The sequence below is a fragment of the Natrix helvetica genome (assembly GCF_964273705.1).
Source record: "Natrix helvetica genome assembly, chromosome: Z".
NCBI classification, from domain to species: domain Eukaryota; kingdom Metazoa; phylum Chordata; class Lepidosauria; order Squamata; family Natricidae; genus Natrix; species Natrix helvetica.
The window spans coordinates 97323527-97345087 of record NC_138554.1 but is presented as its reverse complement, the minus strand read 5'-3'; the positions used below and the strand labels follow the sequence as shown (position 1 = coordinate 97345087).

Here is a 21561-nt window from a genome sequence, read left to right as displayed (position 1 = left end):
GGCAAATTCACGGTAGATTTGGCACCCTGAATCCTGCTTGAATGCAACTTGAGCACACAATTGAAAAGCATCTGAAAAGTTGTATCACAGAACTTGTGACCTTGGCACACCTTACATTCATGGGATTGTGCCCAGAAGTTACACTATAATATAAACAAGTCTTCTGCCACGTAGAATCCTCCAGAGGTGTTGAAGTACAGTGTGTATAGCCAGAAGGTGATTCTGCATAACTGAAGCTGTAATTGACTACGTCTGATAAAATCGCAGATTGCAGGAAATCAGTACAAGAAATTCAGATAAAAGAGCACCAATCTGAATAATGGAATGGTTTTTATTTAAAAAAATATTTTCACAATACTATACACATGCAGACTTAAAATAATCTACATATCTATGGTAAAAAGGATGAATAATTATTAGATTAATTTTATTATAATTGTGTGCTGTCCTCTGTATTTAATATCTACAGAAAAAGCAGAATATAACATTAACCAATGTTTTACAAGTTTCATGCATTTCAAACATATATTTTGGATCAATAATAGCAGGAAAAGAGTGGCCTGTCTTAATTCTTTTAATTTGAACTAGTATTTCACCAAATGAAAAATTAATCTACCTGCATTTAAAGTTTCAATTTGTATCTTATCATATTTCCAATGTAAAATTTCCTTTTTAATGTCTGCTATAAAGTAAATATTCTGAATGCTGATAATTTATTTCTAGAAAATAGGAAAAGAAAAGCCATTTATATACATATAAAATCTATACAGCATTTAGACTAAGCTGTACAAATAGGAATATATACACAATCATATATAATGTTATACAAAGCTGAGACTGGAAAGCAATTATCAGACTGGAAATCAATAAAAGTGAGCAACTAGTTAACATTTCCTGGCAAATAAACCAGAATTAAAGTTTGATTGAAAGTTTCTCAACAATTATCATTAATACAACTCAGCTTTTTAAACGCAGTTTTCCATGCAGTGGTAAATGTAAGTGTATATTTTAGATGAATTCAGGATCTTATTATTTCCAAATATTTTCATGAATACAATGCATGGAAGATTATATTCACTAGCTTGCTCCATATGAGCTACTGATCTGGAGTTGCAGAAAATCTGACTACAACCCTGACCAGTTTCCTAAATGTTTAGACCCACTGGACATGAAACAGGCATCTGTATAAACTTTCATAGGAGTCCTTAGTTTTTAAATACAATGTGCTGCAGTCTTCCAGAAGTCGCTGAACTGTACTTTCCATCATTACTCATCTATTGGCCATGTTGGCTCTAGCTGACTGGAATATGAGCTCAAGGCATTATTTCTTTCAGCATCAGAAGCTGATCCTATTCCTAGGATTCTGAACAGTGTCTATCTATTTCAGTGGTGTTATTAGCCAGCAAATGTGGTTCCTTCCTAATTGTCCCATTTAAACTGTCAGCAAGTATGATTTAATCTCATTGCATCTCACTTTTTTTAATGCAGGGTTTATTTTTTTTTAAATTAAAACTAAATAGTCTATTTCTCGTTAGCTCTTATTTGGGCACATCTGCACAGAAGTCAAGTCAGAATAAGTTCAGTGACATTTAATACAACATTAGAGGGCATTGGGCTGCAGCTTAAATTGCCCAAATCAACAAACATAAAGTATTTGCATGTAATTCACATAATTCATGCAGTTAAAGCATGGAGAAATTTCACATTGTAATAATAATAATAATAATAATTAAAAAACAAAAACAAAAGACTCCTTATAAACACTGGCAACAGATCTGCTTTTATCCTGGAAAAGTCTTAAGAAAACCTGAAGAGCTTATTTGAAGAACTAACAGTGCTAAATTGAGGTATTATTGTATTTTAATAACCTAAAGTATGAAGTTAAATATAGTGTTCCTTTGGTTTGTTTTTGTTCTTGATACACAGGAATATTCCTTCAGCCAATCATGAAAAAGGCAAATCTTGAGTCTTACTGTCACTGGATGTTTTCTATTAAGACAGGAAAGGATGGTCCGATTTTCTTCCAATGTGATCAGGCAATTAACACTTATCTCCAATCATCATGGCAGCATGACAATGGTTGTTGCAGCATTGATTGTTTCTCTATCGTCCAGTCTTGGTTTGATGATGTAGCACCGGATGCATGCATGTCATATATACGTCACTCCTTTCTCACCACTCACTTTTCATGTAAAATAGCGACAATCTGTAGAGTCAATGTAACAGTAAGAAGTGCAGCGTAATTTTCCATAAGACCTAAGAGAAAAGATAAGGCAGACATGACATATAAATTATTTATTATAATTTAAATGCTATTATTTATTACAGTTCACTGCACTGTCAGCCACGTATTTAGAGTAGACTTGCCATTTTTATCCACTTATTGAATCCTTCCCAAAGACCTGGAATAGGAAGAAGTTCTTGTCTGATGGTGTTAACGAAAATTGTCATTAGATGTAGGCTGCTCCAAGTAAAGCTGCCTTTTTTAATTGATGTATTGTGTGTATTAGTTATTTCCATTTGTACCTATTTTTCTACTCATAGGACACTTAAGAAGACTTACTTATAAAGTAATAAAGGTGGGATTTAAAAAAATAAAATAAAAGAAATAAAGTACAGGGGAGTGAAATGTAGGTGTTAGGCCTTTTATATTCCACTTCTCTTCTAGGTTTTTCTGCCAAAGTGGATTCCATAGAAGGAAGCAAGGAACAAACAATGGCTGATAAAATGTAAATTGCTAAGGATTACAAAATATAGATTGAAGGATTACAAAATCATCTAGATGTTCTGTGAGCTCTTGTAATAAACTGGGAAGCCTGCAGATGAAAAAAATCATCTGGAAACTGCCCAAAAGAGTCTCCTGGAATTGAAGCCCTGTTTTTAATTTTTACTATCAGTATATCATCTTTTCCAGGGTTTTTGCATCAATTAATGTACATACAATCATTTGCCTTTCAAAACAGATATACCGCAGGACATGGTGCTATGGCAAGTTATAATTAGATACAGGCCATCGACTCAGCTGAGTTTTGGCAGAACTATCTTTCTTATTCCTGCCAATTAAAATGTCCCACGAGGGCTCTGCAGATAATTTCATTTACAAATTAAATGTTTCCCGTAAAATAGCAAGAGCATCTGACAGCACACAGAACAACAGCTGCTGCAGGTAAAAAGTTTGCTGACCAAAGAAAACTGGTCTTTCCAATGCATACAAGTCAGATTGCAAGCAAGCAAAGATCCAAGTATCTTGCTGGGAAGAACCACAGCAATATTTTTGGAGAAAGTTCCAGTATGTGAATAATGAGGAACTGCAGAAATAAAAATAACCTTGTGGAAGAGGAGAATTTTATTCAGATTTTATCCTCCCTAATTTTCTTGAAAATAAAGAGCAGGAAGGGAGCTACATTCAAACTAGCAGATTCTGGTACTGAAACCTATAACAAACGTTGTTTTTATTAAATTTTAGTAATTCGTGACTTTGTGTTCATGTTTGGTCTGTCTTGACAACTTGCTGACGACTGTGAAAAAGCCTCCAAAACAAATGTTAGTATTTTAGTAGTAACATGGATCTTTGCATGTAGATGTTGTCGGGGTGCCCAGATGAAGTGAACCGAGGATTTCTCAATAGTAAACATCTCTATTTCGAGACAAAAAGAGGGCAAATTATGTTCCCCACTCAAAGGGTAATAGATTTCACAGTGTCAATAATTGGGACAAGATGCAGTCATAAAGTGGGATGTCATATGATCCTAGCAGTCTTCTCTGCCATCATTAAGTGAGGATCATAGGTAGTTAAGTGAGGATGTCACATGACCATGTCTTAATATTTCCTGTTGCCTTCCAAAAAGCAATGTTAATGGGGAAACCAGCAGGAAGTTGCAAGTCACAATCATCTTAGGCAATTTGCAAGTAGGATGGTGGTGGATAAGTGCTATGGAGTGAATACACAGGGGACAGATACTGTGGCCTGGGGCAAACACAGCTGGAGGTAGGATGTGACTATGCAAGTGCAGGCAGGGATCTCATGCTCCATAGCTGGGTTCCTCAGGAGAAAAAGAAGGGGAACAGAAGCAACTTGCTAGCTTTCCTGCTGTTTCCTGCTGTTTCCCCATTGACTTTGCTTGCTGGCAGAGAAGGCCCTAAATGGCAATCATGTGATCCTAGGATGCTACACCCATTATAAATCTGAGTCAGTTGCCAGGTGCCCAAATCACAATCATGTGATGGTGGAGGTGCTGCAACAGGCACAAGTAAAACTTGTTCAGCACTGTATGTAGTTATTTTTGCTTGTTGAAATGTTCAAGCAGCATGGAACAACATTCAAAAGTAGTTAGGGAACGAGAAGATGGTTTACAAAAATCCTCACTGCCTTTTTATCTATTCATGTTTAGGAAGCCATACAATAGTAAATCTGTAACACCATGCCTTCTCCACTCCAAAACTGTAGTCCATTTCCTGGAGCCCACTCAAATGCTACCAAACAATAAAAGAACTGAAATGCACTTACTGAAATCATCAATTGGATTTAATTAACTATATATTTAATGTTTAGTTTAAACTGGATTTAATTAACTAAATAAATATAATCAAATGTCCCTTTTAATTTTGGATGTGGACTCCTCCATATTTTGAATATCACTCACTGTTTCGCCTTCAGTCTTTTAAAATATTTTTTTGTTATTATAAAAAATTATGTAGCTGCCCATCTTTTAACTTTCTGCAGCAATCAATTGTGGAACCCCCCCCCCCCTTAGAAGTATGAAATATTTTTGGAAATATTAAAAAGGAAGAATATTATATTTCCCTAAAGGAGAAATGGAAACACATGCTCTTAAAGATAGAAAGCAGCCCCCACCTTTTCTTAATAGCCCACAGCAGAAGCCAGCACTTGAGATAAAGAGCTTACTGAAAGAAGCTAACTATCAAGATGGCTATATTCATAAGCAAAGCAAATATTGCAGACAGAAATCCATTCATGACAGGATATTTTGAAACTCCTTAGCAGAATGGTAGGATTAGAAAGCAGCCCCTCACCCAAGTTCCAACACGAAAGCCATTAGCCATAATAGGAATTGCCCATACAAGCCCCTTCATTGCATAATTCCCAAAGCAACCTGGGAGCTCAGAAAAACAATAAGCCAGAGGTTGACCAGATTAGTTCAGACAAACACCTAGGATTGCATTTTCTCTTTTGCCTATAGAGCCAGCTTTGACTCCTACATAATCACTCCATGACCCCATAGGAATCTGACAACAGCCAATAGAATATTAAAGGACATGTTCTAGCAGAGGAACAGGAAGCTCAAATACAAAGCCAAAAGAAGGTATAAAAACCCACCCGCTCTCAACTCCATTTTGTCAGCTGCCCAGAATCACATGTGGTTCTACTTCATCGTTAAACCATCTTTCCAATCAGCCTCCATGTTTCCAGTATCTTTTTCCCAGCTTTGAACTAAACCAGATATTTCTTCCCACACAATCAAAAATTTAAAGACGCACATACAAAATCACTTAAAACTATAAAATTCAACTAAAGAAACAACAAAAATCTGGCACCATTTAGTTCTAATGTGCATCTAATTTTCTTCCAATGCTTGGGTTAAAAGCATTTAAAGGCTAAAAGGGTTGGAGGCTTGCTGAACAAGCCAATATAATTTCAGTTCAAACAAAAGCAAATTTAAACCTAAGATCACTTTTTTTCTGATTAGTTTTCTCCAATTCCAGAGTGTGACAAATTTGAGGAGACTGCCACCCTTCTCCACAATTTTTTGTCCTTCAGTTGTCTGAGAACTAAGAAAACAAAAAGTGATCTGTGTCTATGCATACATCTTTGTGTGTGTCTATATAACAAGATTAAATATTCCTGATGATATGCAACTATCTCTAGAACACAATTACTCTTACAATCTTTTCACTTCAGAATTTAATTTATCTTTATTTTCCAAGTAATCAGAGGCAAATGAATAATTTTGCAGACTCACTTCACTATCTCTCTATAATTATTGATTTAGGATGAAATGAATCTTCCTTATCACTTCTAAGCAAATACAGAAGATTTATTATTTAGGCTTCAGAAAGCTTTTCTCTAAATTAACTATCTCTTTTTTATTAATTACCCCTCCCCTGCCCTGAAAATAATTATACTGCCTCCCTCTTCCTTCTTCCTTTGAGTTCACATCTGTTTAATCAAAACACGTCTTCTGTAATTTAGTTTTAAAATGATCATACCCAGGGAGATATGTTTTGCACGTTAAGTATCCAAAGTCATTCCCATCACATTCTTCTCCACCTTCATGCCGATAGCCATCTCCACAATAAGCATGGTGGCATCCTATTGATTACAAAATAGAAAACAAAAATATATGTTATTTTGTGGAGACATAGTTATTTTTATATTAATATAGCTAAGATTATAATGGTTATCTTTATATCAATTTAAGTTATCAATTGATAATTAATTTATCCATTCAAATTATCATTACATCAATATGGCTTATCGATACGGGCTTTGAAGTGATTATGTGTATTATGTTATATGGCATCACTACCCAGAAAAGAAATGAACTCTGACCCAAACATACATAAATCTTTGAAGTCTGCCTTTCAAATGGTTAAATTTTCAGTGGCATATTGCTTCTCTCACTCAAGAGCAATATTCCTTCGTCTTTAAATTTGCTGTGTAGCAGCAAAAGTCAGCAGAGATTTAATATTATTTCCTGTTAGTGTAGCTCAGCCATTTTGAGATTAAAAAAGCCTGACCTTGATACTGTTACGGTGATACAAAAATGGTTGGTTATCTCTAGAAAAAGCTGTTTGGGCACTAGTCAGAAAAGAAGGTTGAAAAGTTCATAAAAGGGTTGAATTGCTCTGCTTCGCTATTTGCAAGTTAAAAGAAATCATGGATTTTTTTCTCTCAATCTTATTTACTCTCTATATTTAAACAAGATACTTAATGATGCTAATCGAAGATCTTATCCTTGCAAACAAACTGTGTGGCTAGTTTTAAATGTGTTTTTGTGTAACTTCCCATATTGTGTGAACCCAGCCTACACCTAGGATGAATAGTTATAGGTTAGGATGTTGTATGAAATCAGAAAACAAATTAATGAGTAACCAGATTGAATGTTTTGCATGAAGGCATGCAGCAATCAGCAGATGATCACAAACTAACTAATCACGTTATCCTCTATAGCCGATTTATGAATTCAACAGAGCCTTTAATCTGTTGTTCTGTGTGTTGTCTAGTACCAGAAAATTGGCTTGAATTAGTTGTGGTTCAGTTAAAAATAAGAAGCATGTATTTGCATCTCTGCCATAAATAATCCATCTAGCATTGGCTGGCTTTCACACAACTAAATTTATTCAGAAGTTCAATATCAATTTCTTAAAATCTGGTGAAAGAGAAATAAAGATTAGTTCTCTTTATTATTTTGGACCACACAAATATCAGCTAATTATTCCAAATAATCTGCTTTCAATCTTCTTTTAAGCAATTAAAACTGTGGGGGGGGGGGGGGAGAGAAGTCTTTGTTTTAAAATAACCTGCAAATCTATAAGATCTATTTCCAAACTTTCTATACTAAAATATAATATTTATATAAAAATTATTTTGTATTAGAATTATATATATTTGTTTCAAAAAAGCCTTCCAGCTTGCTATTTCTTCAAATATATCCCAAGATAAATTCAAAATAATAATTCAGAAATCATATAAAAACACATATGTCATATTCACCTTTTTTTAAAGCACATACAAAAACAGTGTAAAGTAATACATTAAAATAATATTTGATAATATAAAATAAATAAACCAATCTACAATTGACTGAAAAGTTATTTTGCATAATCTCAACACAGACTTCTGAACCAACAAAATATCTTAGTTTACAATCCTCAATCCATGATCACTCTTTTGGGGTACATTTTTAACAAAAGTTCCATCCAATTGTAAAAATTATAGTCTAACAAATCTGGAAGACCTCAAATTGTCCTTTTCTACACTATTTACTAAAAAAGAAAAAAGATGAAAAGCAGGAATAAAAACTGGCCTAATATAATCCAAGGAGTGTCATAGCTACATAAAGGATTGTTGATATTATGTTCTGTTTTCAGTACATAATATCAAAAGTATTTGTTCACTTTACAAATACTGATGCTGCTAATCAGAAATTGGAATTAGTCTGAAATGCAGTCAAAGAAAACAGTTTCCTCAGATTTAATAGGAAGCTTTTAAACTAATAATTCCAATGACTGGCCTTGCCTATCCCACATAAACCCCGTGTTTTCACCAGCAATTGCTTTAAGACAAATCCTGTCATTGGTTAGCAAACATCATATTTAAAAAACTGTATCACACTAGTGTCCAAATGCAACTGCATGTATGAATTATGCTGCGTTTTACCATAGTTTGTATATATTGGTTAGCAAACATCATATTTAAAAAAACTGTATCACACTAGTGTCCAAATGCAACTGCATGTATGAATTATGCTGTGCTTTACCATAGTTTGTATATAGCTATAATAAGAATGGAGTAAACATACTTATACAATCATCAGTCACAATGGTGTTGCCATCATCACATTCTTCTCCATCTTGGATGATGCCATCTCCACAGACATTACTATCTCCTAGCAGATGATCTAGTGGATAGGAAGGTTTTAGCTGCTGACACAGAAGAAGATTATATAAATGGACCTCATTGTAGGAAGAGGACTGCTTTAGCCTATGGTAGGCAAAAATAAGGAAGAGTTTGGTATTTGTTTTCATGAGATTGTAGCTCATAAAACAGACACCTTTTAATGTGTTCGCTTGCAAAGTGCTTTTTATAAAATGCAACCAATACCATCCTTACTGACTTGAAAAAATAGATATTGTGACGTATTGCGGCTACACAGCAGATAATTGTATTACTTTTTATCAAATTCTTTTTTTAACCAATATTTTAGAAGTATTCAACAGTGTATTCTTGGGAATCCTGTATCACTTATTTGTGGGGGGAGGGAACTGTGATAAAAATGTATATCCAAAGTAGAATGCAAGCCATACTGTACATATAAAGGAGTATATTGTCAAAGCTTTTTTTTTCATGAATTCAATTACATGACATCTAAGAGCAAATACAGACATGACATTATTAGTTACATGCTGGACATTCAAATTTATATAGCTGTCCATTTCACAAACAAGTGACTCTGGACAACATATAGCAAGACTAAAAAAACTTTCATATATACAAAATATAGATGCTTGTCATGCAATATTATGTTGCTGAATCCAGGCTTAATCAATCCAATCAATCAATCAATCAATCAGACCAACTGAATTCCATTCAATGTTTTAGTTATGAATAAGTAAAGTCCATCAATTCCTTTCTAAGAACAAAAGGCAATGTGTGAAAATAGGCAACAATATAGTGGAAGCAAGATTATTTGTAAGGATACACAAGTATAGGAAGGTATAGTGAATGCAGTAGCAATAAATTAGATGTGGCTATTGTTTATTTCTTTTCTTCCTCCCCCCATCTCTTTTTTTCATTGCCCCTACAATATCTTTTGCTTATTATTTCTTATTCTGTTCTGTTTTTTGCATTGCACTGGTTACCTCAAGAGAACAGATATGTACTTTTTTTTGTAGATAGGAATAAAATCAGAACCAAATGCAATGGTCTTTATTCACAAATAAGACTACAGTCTAAATTCCAGTATGCCCTAGATATTGACATTACATACATACATACATTCATACATACATACATACATACATACATACATACATACATACATACATACATACATACATTATCACTATGCTAATCTTATATTGGGATAGTCCAATATCATTTACGAAACAATAAAAATAAACAAACAAATAAATAAGCAAACTAATGGAAAGTGACCCAAAATAACAAATACAAATACAAGGATAATTTTAAAAAGAAATAATGTAAAAGACAATTTGATGGTGATCTTTCAAATTGTGACCCTTATAGAAGACAGAATAGGGACCAGTCATATTTACCCCTAGAGAGAGCTCCACCCCAAAATTTACTAAAATGTATTTTAGTGGCATCTTATCACTTCTTTTAAAAAAAATTCAAGAAAACATCAGGTACAAAAACAACATAAAAGTAAGCCTTTTTTTTTTACTGATCAAGAAATCAAACGCTTTCAAAATTACACTATTTGTTCCTCTTTTTACCTGGATTGGAAACCATCCAGAAGTATCTTTAAAGTATAAAGATCGTTGATCTCTTCGAAATGCTAGAGCATTTTCTGTGTTTAATCTTTCCAGGTCTTCCTGATTATTCACTACAAAAATCTGAAAGTTACAAATAGAAAAAGGACGAAGACTAGATCGCCATAATATTTATGTAAGACAATAAATTGCAGTACAAATATGTGAGATGATTCCAAATCTGAATAGCTTGAGATCAATACTTTTGTATCTTTCCAGCTGACCCTCCAATTCAGAAAAATATTATGAATTTGAAAACATTCTGTGGTCGAATCATTCAACAATAAATGCTTGCCTCTTTCCTAATTAAAGGTAGAAAAAGTAAACTTATTATGCATCTAATATTTTTATAAGAAAAATGAATTGGAAGAGAAATATAAAGAATATGTAAATGTGCAAATGTATATTTGCTTACTCCTTATAAGGAAAAAATATTTGTAAAAATGACTCCTCGTGTGCTACTCAATCATAGACAAAGATACAAGGAATTTAGAGAAAATGTACTTGAACTGTACCATTGCAATCATTAAATTATATTATTAAATGTATTTTCATTCAGAAGCAAAACATGACATTGTTAACCCAATAATTGCTAGAACAAAGTATTGGTAGTCCCTGCTTAGCAATCACAATTGGTACTAGAACTCCATCACTAAGCAGCGTAGTTGCTAAGCAGAAAATCACAATGAACTCAGAACTTCTTTTCCCATTCAGTCAATAAGCAAGTCACCACAACTGTTAAGTGAAGCATCATGGAAATGCAACTTATTATTTTTCTTCTGTGTTCTTCATTAACCAGATGTTGTGAATGCTCCAACATTGGAAGTTTTAAAGAAGATGTTGGATAACCATTTGTCTGTTGCCATGTAAGCTTTCCTGCCTAAACAAGGGGTTGGACTAGAAGACTTCCAAGGTCCATTCCAACTCTGTTATCCTATCCTATCTATCTTATCTTATCCTATCCTATCCCTGCTTATTGCAAGACAGCTGGGAAGCACACAAATAGGGAACACATGACTGCATAAAGTTGCAATAGTTGTACATTCAAGGATTGGTTGAAAAGCTGTTTTTTTACACTGTCATAGCTTTAAATAATTGCTAAACGAAGCAATCAGTAAATGAAGATTATCTGCATGTCTCAAGAGTTACACTTTAAAAGTATTTAGCTTAGTTATTATAATTATTCCAGTTTATCAACAAAGCAATCCAGTTATGCTTCAATTACATAATATGCCATCTTAATTCTTGTCAAACTCACTTACTGCAGGTACTTTGGAATAGGCGTCTCCAAACAGTGGTTCCTCGTACGGTGGACCATTCACATCTGGCTGAGAGTTGCAGAGACAATTCCCCGGAAGTCCTGGAAGTCCTCTTTCTCCCTTTGGCCCCATTAGTTGCCCTAGAAAATAGCAGATTGCCAATTAATGATTCTGAAATACAACAGACATATGACAAAAAAACAAACTGCTATAAATATATATTTTCCTGTTAACTCTAATAAACTGAGAATACATGTATAAACTTCCATATTTGGTTCTTGATAGGGATGTCACTACTGGTGCCCAGGAAGGGGATCTTATTGGACTTGCAGCTCCCACCTGAAGAACAGGTGGTACCCATAGCTAGGAGGGTCTTTGTGCAACTTTGGGTTATGTATCATATATGCCTATTCCTGAATTGCAGAGCCATGCTCATAGTCACTCAGGCCCTTGGGATCTTCAGACTGGAATATTGCAAAATGTTTTACATCAGGAGTGTCAAACTCAATTTCATTGAGGGCAGCATCAGGGTTGTGTTTGACCTTGGGGGCCAGGGTGGGCATGATCTGGGTGGGCTTGGCCAGCTTGATGTTACTTATGTCAGGGGCATCTGTGGTGGCCCAAGCATTCTGCCAGTGAAAACAGGCGCCAGAGCTCCATTTTCAGCTACAAAGGCCTCCTGCCACCCTCCGCCAGTGAAAATGGAGCTCCGGTTTCACTGGCAGAGGGCGGCAGGAGGCCGTTGCAACTGAAAATGAAGCCTGGGAAAACCGCAGATGGCCCTCCCAAGCTCCGTTTTCATTGGCAGGGGCACCGTGGGCCAGTCCTTTGCTGTTTCCAGGGCAGCCCTACATGCCAGACCTAAGTATCTTGCAGGCCAGCTCCAGCTCCCAGGCCTTCAGTTTGACACCCCTATTTTACACTGAGCTATACTTTAAGAGTATTTGGATGCAGAATGCAAGAGCATGGGAAGTTATTAGTGTAGTTACTCAACAGAGATGATACATCTACCCTATTAAGTGCATCAGTAACATGCGGTGAGGTTTATGGCTGGTGAGGCTGGTGACGTCATCAGGAAGGCGGGGAATGGGATCATGTGTGCTGGAGGCTGAGGCTGCCTCAGCCTCCAGCACATGTGATCCCATTCCCCGCCTTCCTGAGCGCGCTCCGCCGGCTCGCGCTCCGCGATCCCCAACAGCAGCTGCTTTTCAGTGCTTTTCTGTGCGTCTGGCGTTTAGGACATCCAGCTATCTACCTAAACACCAGACACACAGAAAAGCACTAAAAAGCACTTCGCCTCCAAGCCACTTCGTCTTGATGACGTCGCCGACGTCGCTGCAGGGCGCGGCTGGCCGGAGGTAACCAGAGTGGCACCAAGGGGTCCGGGCGGACGAAAGAGCGAGCGAGCGAGCGAGCGAGCAATGGAGGATCAGGCAGCCTGATCCTCGGTCGCTCGTCCGCCAGACTGCCTCGGCGCCACTCTGGCTACTTCCGTCCGTCCGCGCATGGCAGCTGCGGCAACGTCATCAAGCCCCTGCCACTTCTGGACGTCTATTGCAGTTGCGAGGAGTGCGCAAAGTACAGTGGAGGCAGGAAGGTTATTGGCGCTTCCGAGAACCCTCCTGCCTCTGCCGGTTACCCAGCTGGTACCGCCCCGCGCGCGCTCCTCCTCCTCCCTCCTCTTCCTCTTATATATATGAAACTCCCTTGTGGATATTATTATTATATATTATTATTTCATGATGAGAGGTGCCCTGCCTCCCCTGACCGCACGTCCCTGAAGTGCATTGTTTTTAAGTACAATGTAAGGTTCTGATTGTCATCTTTAAAGTCCTTCAAGATGGGGATACATATTGGACTATCTTTCCTTACCTGATTTGGCAGAAAGATACTGTCATCGAGAGAATATTGTATTTTTTTTCTGTGGCATTCACTATTTGGAACATCATTCCCCTTGAAGTTAGATTGGTCTCATCCAAATTGGCATCTCATAAGGCCTTGAAAACTTGACTTTGTGACTAAACCTGGGCCCTGGGTGTGGGACAGACCTGTCTCCTGACTATGAATAATTGGTATATAATGCCTGACTGCTATGTGTTTTATTTTTATTTTGTTATATTGTGTATTTTGTGTATTTTATTGTAAGCCACCTAGAGTCATGAAAACATGAGATGGAGAGCTATATAAATTGAATAAATAAACAAACATTGCTCTTTTACATATATTGCCCATCTTCCAGTTCTAAGTTGTAGCTGAACTGTTTTTACTCATGGTTTCATTCATCCAAATTTTTCATGGGCTGCAGGTGTTGCCCCAAAACCTGGGCACCTGAATTGGCATGGAGTTCCTGAATTTGAGAGAAAAACACCTAATATCTTTGCAAAGTGATTTTTTCACTTCCTGATACTAACACAAGTACTTCAGGCAAAGCAAAAAAAAAAAAAGTTTACTGAGAATGGTCAAATTTTTACATACAGTACAGTACATACTTTTATTATATGATAAGTATATCCGAAAGCAACATATGAAACAATAATGTGATTTATGTGTTATAAAGCTTTGTTTTCATTGGACATGACAAAATATAGACATCTTTAGATAAAAATATGTTGCATCTCCTTGACTAGTCTGTTTGTTTGTCTCTTAACATTTGTAGCTTGTTCTCATTACTGTCCCTTAAAAGCATAGTTTTGACACATTAAAAAAATGGTTTTAGCTCAAAGAAAAACATGGTTTCCCAAATTTCAAAAGGACGCATGACCATGCTAAAATGCTGGGATCATCTATATTTAGATGTTAATAATAATAAGCCTTAGAATTCTACACAATGCTGCATTTATATTAATGTTAGCTACCAGAAAATGGATGAATGTATCAATAATTTTGAATTTAAGAAGAAAGATTGCACAATAACTGAAAGCTCTGTATATCTCTTTTATCTTGTTCGGATAGAGGGGGAAATAATCTGCTCCTTGTTTCATTTATCTCTCATATGATATATCACATCAACTATCAATTTCACACATCATAGATTCAAGGAGACAGAAGATAATACCATTCTGTTTTTCCTGCCACTGAACACCCTCCAGCATATAATACAATTATCAAGGGGGAGATATGCCATGTGATTTTAGCCATGGCAGTTTGCTTGCCAAATTCTACCTATACCTTCCCCAAAGCCTACTGACCTTAAAAATGCTATCTTAAAAATATGAAATTCCTTCAGCTAGTGATTAAACAAGCATGAAAGGTATATTCTGTTTAGCATAATTATATTATTAAAATTAGCTATTAAGAAAGCCCAGTCTTACCTGCTATTAACTGTCCTGGTGGGCCTATACTTCCAGGGGGTCCTATGTCTCCTTTTTGTCCCTAAAAAAAGAACCTTATAGCTATTTCCTTACATATATACTATAAGCTGTAACATAAAGGAAATTACAAAGTCTTAGGTCAATATTTTTCAAACCTGGCAACTTGAAGATTAACTCGAACTCCTAGAATTCCCCAGACAGCATGCCCCACACATCTACAGTTGTCAAGCTTAAAAAACAATGTCTTAAGCCATAAATCTAACATGCCTGTTAATCCAATCAAACTCTTCAATTTGGTAATTCAAAGTAAGAATTTATTTAAAATAAAGTCAATGAAATCAATCAGCTCCTCATGTCTCTTATATGTGTATATGTACTTATCTGAACAAAATATGCATTTATTTAGTGTTAAAAGGATCATTTTTATTTTCCTATTCTGTATTTTCCCTAAATAGGCAATTTCTCCAAGACAAAAATAATGTTTGCTTAGGTATAGGAGAATCATTTTGTCAAACCTTGTCATTCCCAGGAAAAAATTAATTATGAAGACATATTTTATTGCTGCCAAGCTGAGTTTGGCTGGTTCTAAGAAGCTAAACTGGGGCAAATTGAGCTATTACCGGTACTTGCTATCTGAAACTCCCAGAAATATGAGTAAGACCGGGAGGACAAAAAACCAGGTAGGAGACAATAAAAACCACGAAGACATCAGGAGTCAGATTTGACTCAAAGAAGTGTTTACCTTTTACTTGTAATAATTTATTGCTGTGGAGGGAATACACTGTTTAATGCCATTAGTTCCAACCAGTGGCTAAGAGTTATAGTGCTTGGCATTTCTTGCTTTATTTCATATACTTCCACAGCAATGGCACTGTACAGCATTAAGATAAGCACTTGTTTTTACTAATTGTGTTTTGATTTGTGTGTGTGCTTTTGACTCCAGTTTGACTTCTGTCAATAACCTAGACTAGTTCTTGCAATTTTCTCAGGAATGTTTTTCAGGAGTGATTTGCATTATCTTCTTCCTAAGGCTGAGAGAGAGTGACTGGCCCAATGTTTACCCAGCTGATTGTGCTTAAAGCGGGACTAGAACTCACACTCTCCTGGTTCCTAGCCTGGTGCCTTTAACCTGGTGCATTATGGACAACCATATTAAGTCCCATAAACTATTGGTATATAAAGCTGATTTGTAGGTTGGTAACATAGAGTGTACCATGAATATATAGAATATAGAATAATAAAATTGAAAGGGTCCTTGGAGACCTTCTAATCGAATGTTCTGCTCAAGCAAAAGATTTTATATCACTTTGGACAAATAGCTGTCCAGTCTCTTCTTGAAAACCTCCAATAATAATGCATCTACAACTTCCACAAGATGCTGTTATATTGATTGTTCTCATTGTCAGGAAATTCTTTAGGTTGGATCTCACTTTAATGATCTTCCACCTGTTACTGTCTTGCCGTCAGGTGCTTTGGATAATAGATAGACACCTTCATTTCTGTGGCAGCTGCTCAAGTACTAGAAGACTACTACCATATAACCCCTATTCATTCTCTTCATTAGATTAGACATTCCTAGTTTCCTCAATTGTTCATTATACAGTTTAGCCTCCAGTCCCCTAATCATCTTTGTTGCTTTTCTCTGCACTCTTTATAGGGTATCACATCTTTTTGGTATCCTGGTGACCAAAACTGGATGCAATATTCCAAGTGTGGGCTGACCAGTGCAGTATAAAGCAATTCTATTACTTTATGTGATCTTGAAACTATCCCTCTGTTAATGCAACCTAGGACTGCATTAGCTTTTCTGGCAGCTCAAGCCCACTGCTGGCTCATGCTTAAATACTGATCTATTAGGACACCTAGATCCCTCTCACACTTGATATTGTTGAGCCAGGTATCACCTTTTCTATACCTGTGCATTGGTTTTACTTGCCAATATATTTGCTTTGATCTTTTTTTAAGGAAAAGGAAAGTGCCAGTAATACAAAACAACCATGTAGGAGTTTACAAAGGAACTAATAAACACGTTTATAGTGAATTGTTTGTTATCTTTCATCAAGGAGGCTTAAGGCCACTACAAACAGAGATTAGCAAGATTCAAAAGCAATTAATAAACAGATATTGAGGGAGAGAAGCAATTGGAAAAGCGGAGAGACAGAAGGAGAAAAAGGTTGATGGCTATAGGTCTGAAAACAGGGGCATTTTCCTGCAAATATTATACATTATCAAGACATTTTCCAATAGCAATAATAGAATTCCTAAAACTGTGGCAACTGGAACAGAGTGTGTGTCATGCTTGTGATGAGGTTGGCCTAAATATAGCCTGTCTTAGTGCATCTAACCTGAGAAGACTCCAAGCATGAACTTAAAGGAGTCAATGAGATGAGCAAGATGCATCTCAGAATGGAAGTGGAAGTAACACCTTCTTAATTTAGCTGCCACCACAGGCATTTAATATGAGGACGTCAGCTGGCTTTGGAGGCAGGAAATGGCTCAGTGGGTGAGAAGTGTCTTTCTTATTTAACAAATAGTTTTTCAAGTACACATCTCAGCTTCTTTCCAGGGATGTTTCAAAACAATATTTAACCTAAAGAAGGGTTAAATCCATGATGATTATGAACATAAGATAACATAAATAAGATCAGTAGCCATAGTAATAGACTTGAGGTATCTACATTTCATTAGGCTTTGTCGCCCATTACTTTGGAGAGATTGTGGTGTAGACCAATGGTCACTTTTGGAGACAACAAATTTAATGCCGGCATAGCTTTTTGAGGACAACAGTGAGTGGAGAACACATCAATTTAACAAAATCTTTAAGGAAAATATTTAAGTAACATGCTAGAAGCCATATTCCGCCCTGCCCCCCCACCAAAAAAAGCCAGCATTGTGATCAGAACTAGGAGTATGAGGGCAGAAAATCAATCAATCGAATGAGACTTAGGGTGTCATAAACAAGGCCTTTATAGAAACAAAAATATTGTATCTAGATTTATATAAGAAAATTAAGTATATAGTAAGGAAGTTAGGGTTTTAAAAAAATAAACAAAACAAAATATAGTACAGGATTCCTACTTGTTTGCCTCGTTTCCCTGGCCGTCCAGTCGGTCCTCTGTGTCCTGATGCACCAGCTTCTCCCTTTGGACCCATTTCTCCCTTGATGGGGTGGAAAAGATAAAACCCAAATCTTCAGTGCAAAGATTTGGTTATGAAACTGTCTTTCTCAAAACTCAGCAGATATTCCACACACATGACAAAAAGGGATCATTCTAAGTTGCCTGTGTAAATAATATTAAGTAAAGTACATTTTCCTCAAAGAATATTTCCTTGAAAGACAAATTAGTAAGCTGCATCTTAAAATGATGGGGAGAGAGTTAGAGAACCCTCAAGAATTAAATAATGATCATCACATACGTAGGTTGAGACTGATTGTCAAGTCTACCTGCTTTGCAGGCTCCTCTTTTGAATCAGTTTTGCTAATGAACCCTGCGAGCTTCAGATAGCAAGTTTAGCATGATACAAATACTAGACTATACAGTAGCTCCATTCACTCGGGGTGGGGGGGCTTAATAAGGATACCATAAGTTCACTAAATAATAAAAATCTTCAGTCACTTTCTTTTCTCCTTGGTCAATGAAGTCACAATCCAGTGCTTGCATCTTATTCTGAAACCATATATACTTTTCTTACGGCACTCACTTTCAGAAATAGAAAACTAATCAGATCAGGGTATTAACCATCAGCCCAAATAAATGTGAACTCAAACTGTTCCCTCTACTCTGTTTTGAAAAGGGTTCTAGTAACTAAGCAGAAACAGACAAGCTAAAATTCTTAATTCACAGAAAGCCTGTCCTTCTTTCAGGTGGCTTTAAACCCAAGGTCAAATGGATGAACATGGGAAAGGACAATGAGAAGACACATGAAATGCATGAAAGCTCCTAGTGTCCCATTCTCCAATTCAGCCCTGCCTACTAGTAGCATATGGACTCCAAGGGGAGTTACAATCTTTCTCAGAGAAAGCAATTTTCCCTGAGCATCACTTGAACATCAAAATTAGAAAGGAAATAGTGAGCAATAACATCAGCAGAACCAAGTACCTTCATTTTTCTACAACCATTCAAATGAATCTGCCTTTTCTCCCTCAAATGATTAATTAGTGTGAAACCACCCTTAAGAATATTAATGGATTTGATCCTTACAGTTATGATCAGATGGTTATTTTAACATGATATATAAACAGCCTAAAAACTCATACATACTAGTCATGGCAAAAATCCTAAATCCAAATGAAATTAAGAAAAGCTGCATGACAATTCATGTTATTTATTGTAATTACTCAAGTTGTAAATTTTGTATTCTCAACTTTATAAACAATCATTCCAACTTCACTTTTTTACCTGGAACTGAATAGCTGAGACCTGTACTGATCCTATTCTTTTGAATAATTAACACAATGTTTCTCAGTAACTTTAAGATGTGTGGATACAACCTCCAAAATGACTGGGGAATTCAGGAAGTCCAGACATCTTAAAATTACTGAGGTTCAGTAAAGCTGCAATGACCTAATCAGAAGCAGCCTAATATATCCCACAGATTTAGATTTTGCTTCGGAAACTTGCTTAAACTTGGTTAACATACTTAAAATAGGTACAAAGAGGAATCCAATAGGTATCCTACAGTGACTACAGTTTACTTACCTTGTTTGTGGGGAGTGGGGAGTGAAGGGAATCTATGCTCTTGTCTGACTTTTCATAGTGGCAAGACAGATTGGAGTTGGGAATGAACAGTACAATCGAATCTGTATTTATTTAATATTAAGTCCCACTAAAGACAATGAATTTTAGAAATAAATTGTCTCTCAAAATCCCTTTGTAATATTAACTCCAACACATGTCCATCTTGTGCACAGACTGAGTATCCCTGATGTATCTTACCTTTTGCCCCAACATTCCAGGGAAACCCATGTATCCCTGCAAAGAAAAAGTTGAATAAAAAAATGAACTATCCTTTAATTAAAAGCTCAAAGTCTTAAGTCTCAAAAGTACTTCTTCAAAAGGCAATGTGCTTCTCATTCAAAAAGCTTCTTCAAGTTCTGACTGAAGCTTCTTGAGTGAGAAGTGAAATGCCTTCAGGGAAATACAAAAAAATCCAGTTATCTTTTGAAAAAGCATTTTTGGAAAACCATGACTTAGATGACTGAGAATCTCCATAGACATTGATCTTGGGTTTGTTTATTTCTTTATAGATCATTTACTGGTTGCCCAACTGAGACCATGTGACTTTGGGCACTACACAAAAAGAATATATATATTAAAGCAATAAAATGGCAATAAAATACAAATGAATGAATCAATATTTGATTTAGTGTAAAGCAGGTTGTTTTTCTAATATTGTAGAAGAGTTTTCTATTGTTAATGTACAATACTTATGCCATATGATCTATTTGAATGATATAAGGACAGAGATAATTATAGTTATATTTAGCCAGTCCTAGGTGAAGCAATTATAATTTGCATGGATTTAAATCATATCAGTTGTGCTGTTTTGACAATAAATAAGGATGAATGTGGCTTTTAAACATAGACACATCTTAATTCATTGTATTTTTATTTTATAACCTTGCCATTTTTCACCTATTATGCTAATTTTCTTTCTCCCTGATTTTGCCTTTATGACCATCCATTTTGAAAACACTCCCGAGATTATATAATTTTACACTCTGAGATATCTCTTTAAATGTGCATTTGTTCAATTATCTATTTATGTTCCCTATTCTTAGCTTAATCCCTGGCTTTGTCCTAGAATGACATCTCAGAATTACATCTTTAATACACTGGAGCAAAAACTATTTTGACGATAGTGATCTTAATATATACACTGTGAATATGTGGTTTCGCATTTTAAGCTCACATAAACCTCCATCATGAAAGGAGAACAAAAAAGATTTGGATTCCTTGTACTGTTTAACATATGTTGCTATGCACATGTACTTGAGAATAATCGTAATTCTGTCATAGAAAAAGCTAGTGCAGTTTTCAATGCTGACATCATAAAATGAATATCTATAATAATGTATTTCTTCAGTTGGCTATATCATATCTGCCAATCCTTGGTGGAAAATTTGACACTCTGCTGTGTTGACCTTAGACATTGGGCCTATATAGTTATGATTTCCATTCTTGAAAAGAAATCCTGGGTTTTTAAGAGTTAGTCATCTAGAGCCAGAAGATATTTTTCAGATGTAGCCTGATCAGCGATGTTGTAAATCAGTATTTTTCAAACTTTGCAAATGCAGGCTAGGGAATTAATGACAGTTGAAGTGCACAGATCTTCAAGTTGTCAAGTTTGAAAAAAACTGGTATTGAGAAAGCTAAACCACTCTTCTTTAAAGTCTTGAAATGAAGGGAAGCAACTTGCAGCTAGGAACCATTCTTACAAATCTAGGACTTTATAAAATTCCTCGTACAGAAGTTTCTAACATCCTAAGAAACAAAACTCTTCTATAAATAGTATATAAAAGTAAAACGTTCACTTCGCTCACCATTCTTTATTTTTTAACCTCACCTTTATTATTTTTTATAAATAATTAAAGGCAGCAAAAATATCTAATTCTCTCTCCTATTTTCTCCACAACAGTCCTGTGAGATGAAGGGCTGAGAGAAAGTGACTGGTCCAAAGTTATCCAACTGGCTTTCATTCTTAAACTGGGACTAGAACTCACAGTCTCCTAGTTTGTAACCTGATGCTAGATG

General features: G+C 35.8%; 1 protein-coding gene across 5 annotated transcripts in view; it reads right to left on the bottom strand.

The window, feature by feature from the left end:
• Positions 1 to 324: 324 nt before the first annotated feature.
• The window catches only part of COLQ (collagen like tail subunit of asymmetric acetylcholinesterase), a 55166-nt gene continuing 33929 nt past the window's right edge, over positions 325 to 21561 (bottom strand). For 4 of the 5 annotated variants that reach the window (XM_081932619.1, XM_081932622.1, XM_081932621.1 and 1 more), the window contains 8 exons: positions 19744 to 19779; positions 17885 to 17965; positions 14807 to 14867; positions 11499 to 11635; positions 10201 to 10320; positions 8544 to 8667; positions 6229 to 6331; positions 325 to 2256 (listed from right to left, as the gene is read on the bottom strand). In XM_081932619.1, the coding sequence (XP_081788745.1) occupies positions 2187 to 2256; positions 6229 to 6331; positions 8544 to 8667; positions 10201 to 10320; positions 11499 to 11635; positions 14807 to 14867; positions 17885 to 17965; positions 19744 to 19779 (732 nt within the window). In that variant the 3' untranslated portion in view covers positions 325 to 2186. The remainder of the gene's footprint in view (positions 2257 to 6228; positions 6332 to 8543; positions 8668 to 10200; positions 10321 to 11498; positions 11636 to 14806; positions 14868 to 17884; positions 17966 to 19743; positions 19780 to 21561) is intronic. The other variant, XM_081932620.1, reaches the window with a different exon arrangement.